The following is a 21824-nucleotide window of genomic DNA, read 5'->3' as shown; positions in this document are numbered from 1 at the left end:
AAAAAAAAAAAAAAAAAAAAAAAAAAACTCAAAAGCTAGCAGAAGACGAGATAACTAAGATCAGAGCAGAACTGAAGGAGATAGAGACACAAAAAACCCTTCAAAAAATCAATAAATCCAGGAGCTGGTTTTTGGAAAAGATCAACAAAATAGACAGACCTCTAGCCAGATTAATAAAAAAGAAAAGGGAGAAGAATCAAATAGATGCAATAAAAAACGATAAAAGGGATATCAACACTGATACCACAGAAATACAAACTACCATCAGAGATTACTACAAACAGCTCTGCTCACATAAACCAGTAAACCAGGAAGAAATGGATAAATTCCTGGACACTTGTACTCTACCAAAACTAAACCAGGAGGAAGCTGAAACATCAAATAGACCAATAACAAGGGCTGAAGTAGAGGCAGCTATCAATAGTCTACCAACCAAAAAAAGTCCAGGTGCAGACAGGTTCATAGCCTAATTCTACCAGATATACAAAGAGGAGCTGGTTCCATTCCTGCTGAAACTGTGTCAAACAATACAAAAGGAGAAAATCCTCTCTAACTCATTTTATGAGACCAACATCATCCTGATACCAACACCAGGCAGAGACTCAACTAAAAAGGAAAACTTCAGGCCAATATCCATGATGAACATCAATACAAAAATCTTCAATAAAATACCGGCAAACAGATTGCAACAGCACATCAAGAAGCTTATCCATCACGACCAAGTAGGCTTCATCCCGGAGATGCAAGGCTGGTTCAACATATGCAAATCCGTAAATGTAATCCATCACATAAATGGAACCAAAGACAAAAACCACATGATTATCTCAATAGATGCAGAGAAAGCCTTCGATAAAATTCAACAGCCCTTCATGCTAAAAACTCTCAATACACTAGGTATTGATGGACTGTACCATAAAATGATAAAAGCTATATATGACAAAACTACAGCCAGTATCATACTGAATGGGCAAAAGCTGGAAGAATTCTCTTTAAAATCAGGCACTAGACAAGGATGCCCTCTCTCACCATTCCTATTCAACATAGTATTGGAAATTTTAGCCAGGGCAATCAGGCAAGAAAAAGAAATAAAAGGTATTCGATTAGGAAAGGAGGAAGTCAAACTGTCTCTTTTTGCATATGACATGATTGTATATCTAGAAGACCCCATCATCTCAGCCCAAAATCTTCTCAAACTGATAAGCAACTTCAGCAAAGTCTCAGGATACAAAATCAATGTGCAAAAATCACAAGCATTCCTATACACCAATAACAGACAAACAGAGAGCCAAATCAAGAACAAACTCCCATTCAGAATTGCTACAAAGAGAATAAAATACCTAGGAATACAACTAACAAAGGATGTAAAGGACCTCTTCAGGGAGAACTACAAACCACTGCTCAATGAAATAAGAGAGGACACAAACAGATGGAGAAACATTCCATGCTCATGGTTAGGAAGAATCAATATTGTGAAAATGGCCATACTGCCCAAAGTAATCTATAGATTAAATGATATCCCCATCAAGCTACCAATAACCTTCTTCACAGAACTGGGAAAAAAAACACTTTGAACTTCATATGGAATCACAAAAGACTTCGCATAGCCAAGACAATCCTAAGCAAAAAGAATAAAGCGGGAAGCATCACACTGCCAGACTTCAAACTATACAACAAGGCTACCGTAATCAAAACAGCATGGTGCTAGTACCAAAACAGAGACATAGACCAATGGAACAGAACAGAGGCCTCCGGAGCAACACCACACATCTACAACCATCTGCTCTTTGACAAACCTAGCAAAAAGAAGCAATGGGGAAAGGACTCCATGTTTAATAAATGATGTTGGGAAAACTGGCTAGCAATGTACAGAAAGCAGAAGCTGGACCCCTTCCTGACACTTTACATTAAAATTAACTCCAGATGGATCAAAGATTTAAACATAAAACCTAACACCATAAAAACACTAGAAGAAAACATTGGCAAAACCATGCAGGACATCGGCATAGGCAAGGACTTCATGACTAAAACACCAAAAGCAATGGCAATAAAAGCCAGAATAGACAAATGGGATCTAAGTAAACTCCAGAGCTTCTGTACAGCAAAAGAAACCATCATTAGAGTGAATTGGCAGCCAACAGAATGGGAAAAAATTTTTGCAATCTACCCATCTGACAAAGGGCTAATGTCCAGAATCTACAAGGAACTAAAACAGGTTTACAAGAAAAAAAAACAACCCCATTCGAAAGTGGGCAAAGGATATGAACAGACACTTTTCAAAAGAGGACATATATGAGGCCAATGAACATATGAAAAAATGCTCATCATCACTGGTCATTAGAGAAATGCAAATCAAAACCACACTGAGATATCATCTCATGCCAGTTAGAATGGCGATCATTAAAAAATTTGGGGACAACAGATGCTAGAGAGGATGTGGAGAGATAGGAACACTCTTACACAGTTGGTGGGAGTGTAAATTAGTTCAACCATTGTGGAAGACAGTGTGGCAATTTCTCAAGGATCTAGAAATAGAAATTCCATTTGACCCAGCAATCCCACTATTGGGTATATACCCAAAGAACTATAAATCGTTCTACTATAAAGACACACGCACATGTATGTTCATTGCAGCCCTGTGTACAATATCAAAGACCTGGAACCAACCCAAATACCCAACAATGACAGACGGGACAAAGAAAATGTGGTACATATACACCAGGGAATACTATGCAGCCATTAAAAACGATGAGTTTGTGTCCTTTGTAAGGACTTGGATGAATCTGGAAACCATCATTCTCAGCAAACTGATCCAAGAACAGAAAGCCAAGCACCGTATGTTCTCATTCACAGATGAGTGTTGAACAAGAACACGTGGACTCAGGGAGAGGAGCATCACACATAGGGGACAGTTGGGGGTAGGGGAGAGATAACATGGGAAGAAATGACAGATACAGTATGCACCTAAAGTAAAATAAATAAATTTAAAAAAAAGAAAAAAAAATTGAAAACCACAAGCTACTAAAACTTAACCAAGATGAAACAATCTGAATAGCATTATAAACAATAAATAAATTGAATTCGTTATTGAAAAGCTCCAACAAGCTAAAGAAAAACATATGATCACATTAATCTATGGAGAATTAGCACTTGAAAATATCCAATGCTAAGATTGTCTTTCTTTTTTTAAAGAAGGAAAAAAAAACTCTTAGCAAGTTAGGAATAAAAAGGAAACTATCTCAACTTGACAAATAACATCTTTTTAAAAATATATATTTTTAAAAAAATCTTAAAGCATTCAGTCTTCCGTCTTTCACCAGACTGAATGCTTTCTTTTTAAGACTGGGAATGGGTGAAGGATGTCTGCTATCATCACTCTTATTTAACACAGTGCTGGAAGTTCTAGCTACTGAAGTTCCTTCTAGAAAGAAAAAAATGTGTTTTGGTTATGAAGTGGTACATATACACCATGGAATATTATGCAGCCATCAAAAATGATGAGTTCATGTCCTTTGTAGGGACATGGATGAACTTGGAAACCATCATTCTCAGCAAACTGACACAAGAGCAGAAAATCAAACACTGCATGTTCTCACTCATAGGTGGGTGTTGAACAATGAGAACACATGGACACAGGGAGGGGAGCACTACACACTGGGGTCTGTTGGGAGGAAATGGGGGAGGAACGGGGGTGGGGAGGTGGGGAGAGATAGCATGGGGAGAAACGCCAGATATAGGTGAAGGGGAGGAAGGCAGCAAATCACACTGCCATGTGTGTACCTATGCAACAATCTTGCATGTTCTTCACATGTACCCCAAAACCTAAAATGCAATAAAAAAAAGAAAGAGAAAAAGGCATGTATTGTGATAAAAAAGAAACAAAACTATCCCTATTCCCAGGTGACATGCCTTTGTAGAAAATCCCAAAGAATCTAAAAATCAAAACAGAAACTCTTAGAACTAACAGCAAGGTCTCAAGACACAAGATAAACACATAAAGATTAATCAATGTTTATATACTAACAATAAATATATGAAAACTAAAATTAAAAACATATTACTATCACATTCACTCCAGAGAAAATAAAATTCTTAGATATAAACTTAATAAAATGGGTACAGGATCCTGAAAATTACCAAATACTGACAAAATAAATCAAAAGAGCCTTCAAATCAAAGAAGGTTTCAATAAAGAGACATATCATGTCCAAAAGTTGGCAGACTCAACATAGTAAAAGTGCCAACTCCCCAAATTGATCTATAGATTTACTGCGATTCCTGTTGTTCAAAATCCCTGCAAAGCATTTTTTTTTGTAGACATAGACAAACTTATTCTAAAATTAATATGGGAAGACACAAGCCCTAAAATAGGTAAAACAAAACTGAAAAAGAATATAGCTAGAGGAATCAATCTACCTGATATCAAGTCCTATTGTATAGATACAGTAATCAAGACAGTATGGTGTTGGCAGAGAGACACATAGATTAATGGAACAGAATAGAGAAATCTGAAATGAATCCCCATAAATAGTCCCAACTGATTTTTGACAAAGTTTAAAAAGCAAATCAATGGAGAAAGAATAGCCTTTTCAACAACAAAACCCTGAACCTTGACCTAAACCACACACTTTATATAAAATATAATTCAAAATGTATCATAGATTTAAATGAAAAACTAAACTTTTAGAAAAAACATAGGAGAAAATCTTCAAAACCTAGGGCGAGACAGAGGTATTTGGCTTGTCACCAAAAGCACAACCCATAAAAGAAAAAGTTGGTAAACTGGGCCTCATCAAAAGTAGGTTTATTTGTTGTTCTGTGAAAACCCATGAGAAGAGGCTAAAAAGATAAGCTACAGAGGAAGTACTTGCAAACCACATATCCTAAAAAAGACTAGCATATAGGATATATAAAAATAGTTCTTCACAAATACACTTTCACACACACACACACGTTGTAATCAACATGTCTGTGTGTTACAGGGCTCCAGAATCCATTGGATCATTTAGATTTTCACATGTTCTTTCAAGCAATGGTTGTGAGTGTGTGTGAATGTACACTATGGAGGAAGGGGTGAGAGGGATGTAATAATAAGCAAATACAGGCACTAAAGAGGCTGGGAGTGGTGGGAAGAGGCAAAGTTATCATCTGAACCTCAGGAAGCCCAAGGTCTGGAAAATGATTCTGGATACAAGGCTCTCAGCGGCAAGAATTAACCCACGTGTACACATAGATAATTTGTTGGCATAAATAAAGTTTTACCACTTTTAAAAGAATTCTCTGTTTCAGAGTAAAGAAAGTGCCATTTATTCTTTTGTTTTCCTACAATTCTTAGCAGTGTTCTCTTAATATAAAAATAGAAAATGAATTAATTACTGCCAATAGAGGGAGCCTTGTTGAATCTATATTCAACTGGATAAGTCATTAAATACCTATGGCTATGTACAAAACAAAGTTTATATATTATAATGCCTCCCCCACCATCCCTACTATTTTATAATCAGTTTTTTCAAACCTCTTCTCTTCTACCATAAGCCAATAAGCTCTGGAGGCTCTGCAAAACTTATCTTGGCTTTCTTTCCAATGATGCCCTTATGCTGGATTGTGTATGTATACATTGTTTTAAAATTTTTGTTAAAGAGTTTTAAAAAATCCTAATAAATACCTATGTGGGCTTCTATAATATAACTAAGTCATGTCAACATCTAGCACAGTAAGTATATTTTGCAAGAAGGTAACAAATGTAAAAATTACCAGTGACACTGAACTTTATATTTAATAATTACAGTAAGAACATTTTGGTAGATTTTATTCACACAAATTTAAAAAATCATGAACAAAGTCATTAATTCTGAATTCAAACAATATGTCAAAAATATTTTAATTTAAATTAAGGCACCACAAAGATACTTCTTTAAAGCACACTCATGTTATTTTATTTACACACTATTTCAAGAGTTGACAATAAATACACATTTTCCATCTCCTCCTCATCCTTCATTTATAACAACTTTATGTGTTAACAAGGAAGTAAAACCATCCAAATAAAAGGAATTAAATGCAATCATCCATAGCCTATCAGTTACGGGCACAAGAGGGAGACACCCAAGAACAATGTAAAAACATTTTAATACTTTAATGTGCCAAGAATTTATCTACAAATTCTTATACCAAACCTATGAAATAATAATGCAAAACCTATACACAAACATTGAAATATGTTTTATTCTATTGTTTATCAGAAGAATCACATATAAATAGCAGCAGAATTGTCCCTATGTTATACATGAATGTACTTATTCTGAATTCACTGACTGAATAAAAAACACTTAATGAAAATTTTTCCTATTACCTTGGGGTATTGTTGTCATGACCAATTAAATGTTTCCTGGAGCCAAATACTTTTTACCACCCAGAAAACAGAGCAGCGTATTAGTTATTTAACAAAATACATACCAAAACCTTAATGTAAAAGGCTAGTTTCACTGTAACATGTTCTCAGTGCACTAAAGGAGTCATAGACTTTAACAGTGATAATTTTTTTAAAGATACAAATGAATTAACACATAGTTCAATATAATATATATGTTTTTATTAAATAAATACTATTCTTCTTGTCCCATCGACATATACTTTTAAAATTTTTGCTTAATTTACAATTCAAGTTAATATTTTGAGAATGTAAGGAAAGACAAATAGGTAAATGTCTTGTTGAATGGATTAAGATACAGAACATCCCTTCCTATCCCATTCTACATAAAATCCACTCATGAGTTGGAGGCCAAGTATAGATTTCTGAAAGTCATAACCACCAATCAACCTAATGCAATCGTTAAAACCCCATACAATTGCAAGGACCAAGTATAAATTATTCTGCTGCTATTTTAGATACTTCAAAAAATCCACTACTTTAAATGTGTCAATTTTATTTGTTTTTTAATGGAAATTAAAGTAGAACTTTTCTATTACTCTGTTCAGATCAACTATTAACCTTTAGGATAACTATCTTTTGTGAAAAAAATTGGAAATAAAATTTATCTAAAAGCAAAATTAGTACTGTTGGGTTTTATTTATTTTACTGTTCTTAATATAGTCAACTTATGACCAACAGCATAGATTATTTATACAGGGTTTGAAAACGCCTCTCAACAACCCCAAATACAATAGGCAGCAAATACCAGGCTCAAGAAATTAGCAGTGACTCAATAGGATGCATTGTATGTTTGATGACTGGCACCACTGTTGTTTTTTTACCATCATAGATAATCAACATTCAACTGGGCTGCCTATTTATTATACTTTTATATTTGTAAAACAGTTACCAAGTTTATTTTATATTATCAAAACTTCAAAGATCATACTATTAACTGCTTGTCTTGTGTACTGATGAATGGTTCATGAGCCCAATTTTTCCCCTATTAAATATAATACAGTATGCCACAACTTAGTTTCTTCATATTACTTTTGATTACTAGAAGGTACTAACAAAGACAGGATGACAGTTCTTCACAACAAACCCTTGGTTCTGAAGAAACATGTTAAACAGAAGGATTATTTCTGTGATGCAAATACTGGAAAAAAAAAAGTGGAGGCAGCACTAAAACTATTCTGCCACTTAAAATATGAATGGTGTAAAAGACCAAAAGACACTAAATTCTGTTTAACATTTCTTAACTATTCTATAGCCTAAAAAGTAAGGCATAAAGTCCCAAAAACAAATATAAAAACCTCCATTCCTCATTCTGTCCCAGTCAAATTCAGATTTGTATTCGGGTCATAAATTCTTTCTGCAGCATTTGGAAACCCCAGGGTACAATAAATATGAGAGAATAAAAGTTAATAAAATGAATTTATGATTTTAACTTGTGAGTTAGGACAAAATGAACAAATATGAGGTGCAAAAATAACCTTTCCTGAGATCTGTGTTCTTTGGGAATGTGGAAGCCTGGCCACAGTCCATCTCTGACCTCCTTCTATAGTAAGTCACATAATGTCCACACAAACACACACAAACGCACTTGCACAGGCACACGCAAACAAACAACTAAGTAACTTACATAAAGGCATTAAGCACAGATAGAGGAAAAAGCACTTCTCTCTCTTTTCTTCTGAATTTCTTATTAACAATAATCTTCAAAAGATATAACCTTTAAGACCAACAGTTTAAGACATAATGGTGACAACTCAAGATTTTATCAATTGGTCTCAGTTGTTTTTTGTTTTAATAGGTTTCCTTTAAAATATTTCTTCATTTGCTATATCTTTTCTGTCTGGTCCAATTTTATTAACCATCACAGAGCATTTACTGCCTCAAGAGGGTGCTTGAGATACAAACTAATTAAAAGTAAATATAAAAATATAGGAACCTTTTCCTTCATGATATACAAAATTCACAAATTGCATAAAGATTTCTGTTGTTTTCTTTACAAATATATAAATTTATTAGAAAAACATGCCTACTAAATTTTGGTATATTTTCATTTCAAGATGTATCACATCTTCACTGCAAAATAAAAGCAGAGGAAGTATTTTTCTTGAAAGCCATTTTTAGTATTTCTAGCTAGGGTTGATGTTACCTAATGATTTACTAGCAATTTTACTATGGTCAGGGTTATCTTATTAGCAAATGCAACCAAAACAAAACACAAGGAAAAAAATAATAATTTTAACATGCTTAGTCTAAGTTCTTTGTCTTTCAAAGTACTCTTTTTCATAGTTACAACATCATTCCTTGGATACATTCTTAGTTGTGTATAAACCCCAGCATATGTCACCCAATTAAAGGATCATCATCATCTTCTTGTAGCTGAAGTCGAGAAAATGGACGAGGTACAGAAAGTCTATTCTGCATGATTATTATGAGGCATGTTAGCGTGGTTAATACCAAGAGTGCACCTATAACAATCGCAATGGCTTCTGGGAGATTAATGCACCACTGGTCAACTAGCAAGCACTTAGTATGACCAAAGGTCCCATTATTGGGATGTGGTTGTATTCCCAGGATGTGGCACATCATTGGATAAATATCCACAATGTTAATTGTGCTATGCTTGTAGCCTTTGTGGAATGCAGGACCACGGGCAGCTAGAAATGGATGCATACTAGGCAAAGAATTATCATAACCGTGATCACCTACTGAAAAAGAACAAAACAACATCAGTAAATAATATCAGACTTTTTAAGACAAAATAACTTGCTTCTAGTATATACACATTCAATTCTGTCAGAAAAGGGCCAGAAATAAAAATTTCTATTTCTTCAACTCAGCTATGTTCCCTATTTCTGTCTCACACTCAGTCACTCACACAAACACACACACATCCCTTTTCCCAATTGGTCATAGCCCCAGACTTTACCACCACTTCTCAACCTGATGTACTTATCTTTCAGCCCTAGTACCACTTACTTCACCTATCAATCTCAGCACTGTTTGCAAGAGCTTACTGCAAACAGCACCATTGATAAAGAGAGTGGTCAAGCTGAGGGTTCTGTGTAACTGGGGAGAGCAGAAGTGAGTAAGACCAGCAAACGGAGAAAAAGAAAATCTGTAGCCTAACATATCTCAACTATTCCTGTGATAAGAAAGAGGATGACATAATGTGTTACAGGTTTACTCACAGGTAATAAACACTCCAACATCAAGAGGGCCAGGTAACCGAAAATGTTACAGGAGGGATCTTGAATGGAATATGTTGTCTAACCTGATGATGCTAATTTATAATCCCAGTAAAAGTTAGATTTAAGGAAAAGCATGTGATAGTCCCTAATATAATTCCAATAATAGATTCCCAATTTTTAGCTTTATTTTAACAAATGATGCCATTTAATGTACACTAGTTGTATTGAATAAGCTCCCACTTTCATATTAAGTACGGATGACTGAGTGATGAGTATATTGTTATTTGTTATATTATTCTTTGGTTGTATGTTTAAAATATTTCATTATAAGAATAACCTATATGACAAAAAGCAGAATATAACAATATATATATAGTAAGATTTCAATAATATTAAAACACACACACACACACACACACACACACACACACAATCATATAACAGAAAAAAGATTGGATGGGGGGAAATGCCCACAATTAACATTTGCCTATAAATCTGTACTGAGGGATTACAGGTAGTTTTTGTTCTTTCGATATTTTCAGTTTTTAACAATGAATATGCAACATAACATCAATGTAAATAATATACAAACTTCACTGGCCCTGAGTCTGTCCTATGCTTGCCTGATACTTCTAAATTGCTATAAATTAGGGAACTCTGCACTACAGCCACAGCCAAGGTTAGCCCTCCATCCTTTGTGTAAACAATGTTTTACTGAAACACACCACTTCAATTTGTTTACATGTTGTCTATGGCTGCTTTCACACAATAAAGGCAGAGTTGAGTAGCTGAGACAGAGGCCAGCTGACCCACAAAGCCTAAACTATTTTCTGTCTGGCCCTTTACTGAAAAAGTTTGCTGACCCCTGCTACAGACCACAAAATTAGATTTAAAAAAAAAGTTTTTGAATTGAAAGTGAAATATGTTAAAAAAGCTTCAGTTTGAAGCAAGACCTGTAACTCTCCCCTATACATTTTCTCCATGTTAGGAGAGATTTTGATATAGCTCTTTTGTTTACTTGCTGGATTTTTTTGTTTGGTTACTTTCTGATTCTTGCCCGGTATTCTAAATAGCTGTAGCATTCAGGTATATCATTTTGTCACTGGGGAAGACTTAGGGTTACTCAGATAAATTTTTTTTTAATACACATAAGAAAAAAGACTAGCTAATCACTCCCTGTTTACTGTTTCTTTACTTCTTTTATTTTCTATAAATCAAGAGAATAAATCTTGAAAATTACTGAGAGTAACTGTAGTTTTGGAAAGAAAGCAGGACTATGCTTTTACTCTTCCAGTTACTTTCTAATTTAAAGGTGAAGTTGTGATTACTGTAAATTGCTATTAAATGAAGAGCTGGGAATTACCTGGTTGAAAACTGAACTAATTATTCTGTGTAAATATCTTTAAATCAAAGTACCCTCTTAACAGAATAGTATCACAATGTATGATTTGTTAGGATACAACAGAAATATCTCATCTAAATACTTACATTTTTGTGAAGATTCATTTAGCACAATTGTCCAGCCTTCATCAGCAACCAAAATAATGGGCTGAATTCGATCATTATGCTGGTAATAAAATCTGTTGGGAATATCTTCTTTGAGATAAACATTCATGTGAGAGCTACAGTTTTTCAGTTTGTTATAAACCTCTGTTCTATCTGAGGAAAAAGGAAACAGCAAAGGAAACAAGTTATGATTGATAAGGAAAAAAATATGCCAAACTAGAATAACTGAAAGTAAATTATAGATAATGTCATCTATTAAATCACTTTCTTCTTAAAACAGAGCAATAATAATGTGACAGTGTTGGGGACTGATACACACATACACACACCTTTCTCAAACATTAACAAATCTCTGTTTCACTTGTGGATTATCATCGTGGCTTCTATAAAAAGCAGACATTTCTCAGGTGTATATTCCTAAGTAAGTATAAACTAATTACATGTTACTATTAACTACTAATTCTTTGATCAGTAGAAGAAAGCTACCTCACACTATCTCCACTAAATATCACATACTAAAATCCAAGATGTTTAAGGAAAAAAATTTCCTTTTACCATTAGTGCAAATAATTAAGAGATATATCAAAAGCAAAGAAATACTCACTTTGAAACTAAACCACAAGCCACATAACTAAACCATAAGCCAACTGCTCTAAACTTGTAAATAAGAGGGAATAAATAAATATAATCCCACTCTGAGTATATGGCTCTAAACTACAAGAAGCCAGAGCTTCATTTTTTTTATACAACTCACTCCCCTCAATCAACTGCCACATTCAATAGTTTCCCTCAACTGAAAGTTTACTTACTTATTCTGGGAAGTAGTGCAGCAACTGGGCTCAAATCTATAAGAGTGTAGTAAGAACGATCGATGCAGAAATCCAGCTTTATCAGTCTGTCCTGAGAACACTGAGTCATCCCATGATCACTTGTAATGATCACATTGAGATTTTCCCACAGCCCTAACATCTTGAGTTTTTGGACTAAGTCACCAATAAGATCATCTACGGTTTTCAGCACTCTGCTCATGTTTTCTTCATCTTCGGGTCCATATTTGTGGCCACTTGCATCTGGTTCTTCCCAATAGAGTGTTGCAAAGGTGACTGGTGGGTTTGAATTGTTTAGCCACATGGTAATATTATTTAGTCTCTCCTCAAATGATACTGAGGAGCTGTAATTCATAAAATAGGAAGAGATGGTATTGTGAATGGGTACATCAGTACCAGGCCACATAGCAGCAGCACTTGATCTGTTTTCCTGAAGCTGATTGGTCACCCAAATAGGTACTGCCTCATTCCACCAAAAAGGATCTTTGTCATTAGAGTCAGAAAAATGTTTCTTTGTGACTGCATCGTACATGGAATTAGCCACAATGCCATGGCTTTCTTCATACAAGCCTGTCACAATACTGTAGTGGTTTGGAAATGTTTTTGTGATAAAAACATTTTTAACATGCTCTACCAAGACACCTTCTTTGATAAAATTCTGGAGATGAGGAAATTCATAATTCTTCAGATAGTCAGCTCTGAATCCATCAAAGGACACTAGTAGTAACTTAGGTGGCAAACTAGAGGAAGAGTCACTTCTACAACCAGTTATAAGTCCAGAAAACAAAATTATTACTAATAACTTCATAATGAACACATTGAAGGACAGCGATCGGGGTTCCTAAAATGTAAAAACACAATTTATAAGCAGTAATGCTACTTTATTTGGGTTAAGTTTCAGAATTTTAGCTCACAGGAGGACAGAACCAACATTTATATGCCAGCTTTACCTATATTAGCTTAAATAATGCCATTTATTTAGAGATAACTAAAAGCTAAAATTGGAAAAAAAAATTATCTTTACTTGTCCAATTTCCTATTTATATATATGCCCTATTCTATGCTTCATATGAGCCATTTTTCAAAATTTATTTATTTTTTATTGTACCTTAAATTCTGGGGTACATGTGTAGATCTTGCAGGATTGTTGCATAGGTACACACATGCCGTGGTGGTTTGCTGTCTCTATCCACCCATCACCTACATCACGCATTTCTCCCAATGTTATCCTTCCCCAACCTCCCTACTCCCACTGTCCCTCCCAGCCCCCCAACTCCCAACAGTCCCCAGGGTGTGATGTTCCCCTCCCTGTACCATATGGGCCATTTTTATACTCCATGTCAATACTCCTTCTTGGGTGTCTTGCTCATTTGCCACATTAGAAATTCTTCTAAAGGCTTAATAAAAACAGATGCAAAAACTAAAATGATTCTTTTGTATAACATTAAGTTCATGCCAAGCTTTCAGAGGCTCCAGAGATAAGGATTATTTTTCCAGTTTAATAAATTGCACCTTATATTTCCTTTAACCCACAGAAATAATTGGTGGAAATTCTACCACATTGGATAATTGCCAGTTCTTGTTGAAAAATACTGCTATAAAAAGGGAGGAATAAGAAATAAATGCTATTGGGAAAAAGGCCCCCCCATCAGTCTGTACATGCCCCAATAGTCACATGAAGTTGACTAACAAACATACAAAGCCTACAGGGACTTCGATGGTTCAGTAACTTAGGAAGAAATCCAACAGCTATTGAAATAAATTTCAATACCATGTCCCTCTTAAACTTCCATTTTGCTATCAACAACTATTTTCACTAATATCCTAGGCTTAAAGCTATCTGATTCTTTGTCCTTTTTAAAAAAATCAATTCTCTGATGACAAAAGCAGCTTTTTGCTAATACATCTCCCTGCCTTCAGTCTCTGTCTTCTTTCATCTCTAAGAAAATAGGACATGTGATTTAGGTATAATGATTCACTTTAGATGGACAGGATGCCTGTTCCATTATAACAGGAGAGAAGGAGCAAAGGTAGGGGAACTGACAGGTTTGAAGGCTGGAGGTGAAGGGAGTTGCCAGAGGTAGGGTTAATTATCGAGAGGGAGTAGAGTGGTAAAAGGTTCAGAGGTCTGAGGAACAGAATGTCTGAAACAGTTAATGTGGAGGATGGGAGAACCTATAAGGAAACAGTAGAACTGGAGTCAATGTTGACAGCTGTCATGAGTTTTCAGTGACACAGTTGACTGGTTTTCTCTAGCAACTCAGTAAACCTGGCACAGACATGAATAAAACAGACAGCTGATCCTACCTGGATTTTAGATTGTGCCAGAGACTGAAGGATGACAAAGAAAGTTGAAGATGTTGACTAAAGAGCAGCTGAAATTTGGGCTACAGCATCTAAGCTGAAACTGACAGATGTAAGTGAGAAGTAGAGAAGTTTTTCAACTACGTAGAGGTTCTGGTGAAGTCAAATAAGTAATTAAGATTAGTTAAGAGTAACATTTAGTGAAAGTTACAAAGATCTGGGGTTGAAGTTAGAATGCAGCAAGTGAATGCATGATTTCAGAGTAACAAGACCCTGGGTGTGGTAATGGGTATGCATGTTGAGGTCCCAGGTATGAAGAGCGGTGACTTAACTAATATGATTATGAAGTTCAGGAGTCACTTATTGTGTATTCTCTCAAGTAGACTGAAAATACTTAAAGACAGGCACTTTTTCTCTTTCTTTCAAACATACCACCCCGAGGATCCGTGTACTTGTGGTCAAATACTTACTGACAGATGCTGTGATCCTCTAAAAAACTGAGTTAAAATTATGAAGACCAAAGGCACAGAATCTGATTTACGAGGATCTTGGGATCTAGAACATCTCTACTATTTTAGCCTGAGACAGGCTGCCTTCTGAATGTGGTGCATGGGAAATTTGTTCCTGGTGCTACCCAATAACCAAAAATAATGCAGAGTAACAAAACCACCTCTCCAAAGGACAGAGTAATAAACCTAACGAGTCATAGAGGAGGCATACAGGTATTTCCAGACACAGCCCTAGTCATATCTCAGCAATTTCAGCTAACAAGAATCTAGACAATGATACTTCCCCTTTCATTCAATATTTTATTCCCCCAACAGTGTTTATGTACAACTTAACTCCTCCCTCAGAGAGTTTTAACTGGGTTCAATCAGTGCACAATATCATGTGGGTTGCTACAATTTTAGAACTTGTGTCAAGAGCATGCAGATCTCCATGAAAGCTTGGATTGAGTAGATTCCCTGGTTTCTCTAAGTATAGCTCCCCATACCCAAATATTTGTTTCCAATAACAGAGTAGACTTTTAAATCAGCAAATAGGTGGCACAGTATCTTCTCATTGGGAAAACGTACTCATAAATTTACTTTTTGAAAAACACTATTTACTGCTCTGGATCTTTCCTTGTGTAACTATTTTATATTCCCAACCAATCCTGTCCCACTGCACAGCTGTTCTGCTGCCAAGTCCAATCTGATATGTGTCAGATGGAATGCATTCTCCGTATCTTCAAATCTTTCCCCCTTCCTTAGTTCCCAATCCTTTAAAACAGTTTCACCATTCTCTCAGTCACAAAGAGATCCCCTGAGTATATGATCAGTTGCCAGTCTAGTCAATTCTATCTTCATATCATCTAATACAGCACATCAGACATAAGAATCACTGAAGGGAGCTTGTTAAAAGTGCAGCTGTCAAGTCACTCTAACTAGAAGATTCTGATTCAGTCAGCCCAGAGTAGAGGCCAGAAACCTGCATTTGAAACCAAGCATTTTTAACAGCTACCCACTCATCCATCTCTACTACTACAACCTTCCACTTTCTCACCTCACATCTGCTGCCAACTCAGTCTCCCTGGGCACAGCTCTGTTCATGTTCCCTTAATTTAAATTTATTCAAAAGGTCCCCCTGCCTCAGTCTCACATTCAAGCCCCTCCAATATCCAGGCCCAACTTGCATGCAAATTACTGTGAAATAATTACAGAAATAACTGTCAACTTGAATTTCTATTCATCATACTTCATTGTCACAATTTTTCTGAAATGTATTACAACAACATGTAAAGGATAATCATTATTCATCTTGGTGGCCTATAATGGTTCTTCAGTATTAGTTTGTATTTCCAGAATATCCTAAAGTGAGTTCCTACATATGAAGAAACTGGGTCAGAAATATTATGTCTGACCCGGCAGTCACCTGGGTCATTTTTTAAAAAATCATTCAACAAATATCTACTATCACTAATTCCATAACACAAATGTATATGTATGTGCCATGTATTAGGTGACAAACAGCTTATACTTTTCAAATATATAATAATCAAAACAGGAGTATAAATGACCAAAATAATAAATCAGGCTATCATCCTGGAAAAAGAAAGATGGACTTTACACTTTAACCAATTTTGTACAACACCAAATAACAGAATAGACTTAAATCAGTAAATAGGTGGCACAGTATCTCTCACAGGGAAAAAATACTCATAAATTTATGAGTATCTATTTGTAACAGTGTGTTGGAGATTCATATACCATAATGTATTATTTTTAAAGCTAAGCTGTTAGAGAAATTACTACAAATGGAATATCATAGTGTATCTAAAAATTTTCCAGTGGATTTACCTCTAAGAGCAGAGAGGTGTCAAGACAATTCAACAAATGGTGCAGGGACAACTGAATATCCACATGTAAAAGAACAAATTGGAGCCCCCACCTCATACCATACAGAAAAATTTATTCAAAATAGATCACAGACCTAGATTAAGAGCTAAAACTGTAAAGATCTTAAAAGACAATGTAGGAGTAAATTTTTGTAACCCTGGGTTAGGCAAAGCCTTCTTAGATACCACACCAGGAGCACAAGTGACCAAAAAAGAGAAATAAACTGGACTTCAAAATTAAAAAGTCTTGTGCTTTAAGAAATACCATTAAGAAAGTGAAAAAACCAACCCAGAGAATGGAAGAAAATATTTGCAAATCATAAATCTGATAAGACATTTGTATCTAGACTATATAAAGAACTGCTACAACTCATCAATAAAAAGTCAAATAATCCAATTAAAAAAAGAGCATGATCTGAAAAAGATATTTCTCCAAAGAAGACACAGATGACAAATTAGCACATGGAAAGATGCTCAACATCATTAGTCATCAGAAAAATGCAACCAACCCACAAGATACCACTTAACACCCAGAAAGATGATTAAATAATATATAACAACAAGTATTGATAGAGAAATTGAAAACTTTATAAACTGCTAGTGGAAATGTAAAGTGGTACAGCTACTTTAGAAGATATTCTGGCAGTCTTCCAAGGATTAAACATAGGGCTACTATATTACCCAGCAATTCAACTATTAGGTATGTGCCCAAGAGCAATGAAAATATATATCCACACAAAAACTTGTACACAAATGTTCACAGCAGCATTATGAATCGAGAAGTGGAAACATCTCGATGTCCACCAACTTATGAATGAATAAAATGTGATATATCCATATAACAGAATATTATTTGGCATAAAAAGGAAATACTGATACATGTTACAACCTGGATAAATATGCTAAATGTAAGAATGCAGTCACAAAAGATCACCTATTATATAATTCCATTAGATGAAATGTCTAGAATAGGCAAATCTATAGAGACTGAAAGTAACTATAGTAACTATCTAGGGCTGGGGTTGGGGGGAAAATGGATAGTAAATGCCAGTAGGCATAAAGTTTCTTTTTGAGGTGATGAAAATGTTTTCAAATTGATTGTGGTGACAGTTGCACAACTCCATAAAGCTGTACTCTTTAAATGAGTGAATTGAATGGTGTATGATTTATATCTCAATACAACTATTATTATTATTTTTTTTTTGATTTGTTAACGTTTTAATGAACATGACAACACATATGGACCCATCTTTCCATCCCTCTATCCATCCATCAGCCCATCTTATTTTAGATGTATTTCCAATTGGAGACATCAACGTACTTCCTGCTGAATAGTTTAGCAAAGCTAACATTAACTAGAATTCAATATTTCTTTAGAAAAATTTCTTCTCAAGAAGAATGACATAGAACGAACTGTACAAATCTTAAGTATAACATTGCTCACTTTGAGGAGTACACACACCGGCATACCCCAACCCCCTTTCAAGATCTACAATGTTATGTCACCCCAGAAAGTGAACGCCCCCTCTTCCCAGCCAATCCCTTTCTCATCAGAGGTTGATGTTGCTTCTTTGGAAATGACGTCTACAGAGCCATGCCATGCCCTAGGTTCCCTTCTGTGTCTGTCTGATTCTGCTCAACACAGCGTTTCTGAAATCGTTCCCATTGTTGCGCGGATCTCTAACTTGGTCCTTTCCATTTCGGACTCTGCATACGCTCAGTCCAACCTGTTGAATTCACCATCTTGAAGGAAACACTTAGAATCAACTATTATTTTTAAAAAAGAGCAGAGGGAAGTGAAATTGTAATCTTAAATGTCATGCCACAAAACAGAAAACATCTTTGATCTCATTTTACCTCAAAAATTTTGTGAATTTTATATTCCATAATACATGAGTGTTTTAATGTGATTAAAGTTTTATACCACTTCCCATGTGCAAAACAGACCGAAAACCTGTGTCTGTCCTCTCCCACAAAATACAAATCAAAATGCTTCCTCAAATCTTGAGTTAAAAGGATGCTCCAGGAACAAATGCTATTAATCCTGTGGCTGAGTAATCCCTCAGTACACTGCTAGGATCCAAGCACCCCAGTCCTTGTCCTCAGGATTAGTAGTACAGACTGTAGACTGAAGTCAGAAGGGTCCCAAAACCTGAGCTCACACTTAGTAGATGGGTGATCTTGGATAGATCCAACTTTTCTTGGCTTCTGTTTCCTTGTGCGTAGATTGGGGATATGTAAAGCTTACAGAATAGGCCATCAAAATTGGTTTCCCTTTATCTATTCTAGTTACAAATATATTGGGAAAAAGCAAGTCTGTACTATGATAGGCAGAATATTATGGTGAAACTACAAAATACGTTAAGAAATTTAGTCTAATCTCTTTTTCCATACGATGAAGCGAAAGTCTAGTGATTGGCTGGACTCAGAAAGGAATCAGTTGCTTTACTGTGTTCTTACTAATTTCATGTCCTCAACAAGTTTACAAATCTATTAATAATCTCCAAACTATTAACAGAACTCTTCCTGACAGAACACCTTTTATTAGCAGTGTTAGATCCATGTCTACCACATTCTGTCTCATTCTAATAGGGAGTGTTAAGCTATAGAGAAACCAACAATGAGAAGTTCTTAAGCAGTTTCCAAGCAGTAAAAATTAAGTTTTCAGGGAATGAAACTGTTGTATTACAACATATTGAGAGAAATTCTGTAATTTTGCACACCAAAAAGATGTCGAAGAGAAGAAAAAAAGCAGACCTCTCTAGACTGCAATCAAATATCCCCACAACAGCTGGAAGTGTGAGTCAGTCTTCAATTCATGGGACAAACTACCTTCTAACTTCTCTGGGAAGACATTCTTGCCTGGGTAGAATGCATGTCAGTCAACTCTCACTGGCATTCTTAGCCCATGTGAAGTTGAGAGGGGATAACCGTTACAGGATATGGTGAAAGTTATTTGTCAAAATTAGTATGCCATCTGCTCTGTAATACCATGAAACTCTCATACGCGTTTAAAAGAGCTTTATTCTATATCTATAGCTAACTTAGGCAGTTACTTTTAGATTATTATCAGCTGTTTTCTTACAGTCTAAGGAAAAATATATACTCCCTAAAAAAATTCATTGGTCTTAAAAATCGTAGGATTCTAAATTATTCTCCAATTTTGTAAAACACACAGAAATTTCTAGCATACACAAAATTTTCTAGCATCTTCAAAACACTTTCACTTATATTACTTTCTATGTAGTAAAATACCTCCCTCTATTACTCCTTATCGTTTCATCAACATTTCTTCCAAATTATATTCTGTAACTAATTTAAGTGGAGGTGGGGAGAAGATGCACAAGTGCAGGTCTCTTAATTTCCTTAAAATAGATTGAAACAATCTCGGGGGGTGAGGGGAGAGGTGGGAGAAGAAATTAAAGTTCATAATACTGAAATCAGCAGTTGATATTTCACAGTAGTTAGCAATTCTTCCTTCAAACTTGGGTCTGATTGCCTGATGATTAAAAAAAAAAAAAAAAAAAAAACCCTTCTGGAGTCAGAACCGGTGCAAACCTGAAGCTGCCTGTCACTAGCTGTCCAATCTTGGTTGGACGCGTCCCTTCTCTTCTCTGAGCGTGACTTTCCTCATCTGTAAAAGGGGAACACTATGATCTCATAGGTGGTTGTGACAAGAAAAGGAAGCATTGTTTGTAAATCCTTAAAGTGCTTTTAATCCAGCCCTTAAAAAAGCGCTTAAATGTACCTTTTATTGCTTGGTTGGCTTGTTTTCTAGGAAATTAGTTCTTAAATATGATTATCTATAATTAACCAACTCTGATCTACTATTCAGACAGACGCATGTCGATGCCATGGGTGGTTCTCCTTTAAAACCAAACGCCTTTCCCTCCCAAGCGCCGGCACCCAGCGACCCCGCCCCAGCTCCCCTCATTTTCACCCCAGCTCCACCTTCGGTCCCTCCACTACCGTCCAGCTGACTACTCACCCTTCACCCTTAACACCACAGGTTTCCTTCCCCAGTTCCACAACCACCTGGTAAATTTTCTTTTCTCTTCCCTTACTGGCCTCCGCCTCGGCCCACCACCTCCCTGGCTATTTGAGTCCTTTCGTGGACGTCCCCGACGCGCCCCAAGAGATGTGCGTGTAGTTGGGGAGAGTGGGTCAGAGGGTCTCCCCATCTCTATTTTCAAACCTCCTAGTGGACTGGTAAGGGGGTGACATTGCCCCCCAGAACGCCGAGCGCTCGAGGCTAGTACTCACCAGTCGCCGCCACCGCTTCTTTCCAGCGCCGGAACTCGGCGGTCGCGGAACCTGACACTCGTGGGAAGTTGCGATGAAAGGGGACCTGTAGGGAGAAGGGCAAGGCCGAGCTCTTCCTGAGGCGCCTGCGCAGTAGCGGGCGCCGCGCCGCGGAGCACTGCCCCAAGCCTCCCTATCTGCGCCGCTCTGGTACTCAGCTGCCTGACCAGCTTCTGCGGCGCCAACTCGGGGCGGGCTGGGACCAGGCAGCAGAGTCTGAGACATGTTCTTGGATTGGATGCTGGATACAGAGTTGAATGTAACCTTCTTTCCTATTGGTTAGACAGGTGCTTGGCGAGGTCGAATTGGACCTGAGAGTAGAGGTTCATTCCAATCTCTCATCTCGCCCCTTTCTTATCATCCTAGATCAAGATGCCCTTCAGGGGACCTAAAAACCAGCAAGTCCCCAAAAGGCCTCTGGCAATTGCCAAGCCGAGGGCCTTCTGCCACTTAATGTGCACCTGGCAGATTATGCGGCCGCGAAGAAAACAACTTTGGCTGCACCAAGTTCGGCACAATCCTAGAGAAGCTTCTGCCAGTTCCAATGAATTGAGATAAATGAAACGTGGATCTGCCATAGCAGTGTTACTGGAGAAGTGAGCACCTTTACCGGGGAAGCTGGTTTAATAAGCAGTTTACAAACAGGGTTAAAAGCAGCACAGTCTCTGCTGCAGGGAACTAGTAATGGGTTACAGCTGAGAAATGAGCACTTACTTTGACAGATTCTATGTGGGATTGTGCTCCTGCTTTTGATTGGAAAGTTATTCAATAGAATAATGTAAATCTTCCAACAGAAAGAGAAATTACCAAACAGAATTACAATTATTCGCTAACAGTTGGGTTGTCCAGTCACACTTGGCAATAAGAGGACAGCATCTTTTTTCTCGTATCTG

At 36.5% G+C, this 21824-nt stretch overlaps 1 protein-coding gene across 3 annotated transcripts in view; it reads right to left on the bottom strand.

Moving 5' to 3' along the window:
* ENPP4 (ectonucleotide pyrophosphatase/phosphodiesterase 4) overlaps positions 1-21126 on the bottom strand; it is a 52949-nt gene extending 31823 nt beyond the window's left edge. Inside the window, exons 1-4 of one of the 3 annotated variants that reach the window (XM_032299591.1) lie at positions 20893-21126; positions 11931-12789; positions 11104-11274; positions 5766-9132 (exon numbers count right to left, since the gene is read on the bottom strand). In XM_032299591.1, coding sequence (XP_032155482.1) covers positions 8768-9132; positions 11104-11274; positions 11931-12756 — 1362 coding nt within the window. In that variant the 5' untranslated portion in view covers positions 12757-12789; positions 20893-21126 and the 3' untranslated portion in view covers positions 5766-8767. Of the gene's footprint in view, positions 1-5765; positions 9133-11103; positions 11275-11930; positions 12790-20892 lie in introns of those variants that run through there. The other 2 variants (XM_032299593.1, XM_032299594.1) reach the window with 2 other exon arrangements.
* Between the last annotated feature and the right edge of the window lie 698 nt (positions 21127-21824).

The sequence above is a fragment of the Sapajus apella genome, unplaced genomic scaffold, assembly GCF_009761245.1.
Source record: "Sapajus apella isolate SASKATOON/1434 unplaced genomic scaffold, GSC_monkey_1.0 scaffold41, whole genome shotgun sequence".
Classification (NCBI taxonomy): domain Eukaryota; kingdom Metazoa; phylum Chordata; class Mammalia; order Primates; family Cebidae; genus Sapajus; species Sapajus apella.
This window is presented reverse-complemented; position numbering and strand designations above follow the sequence as displayed.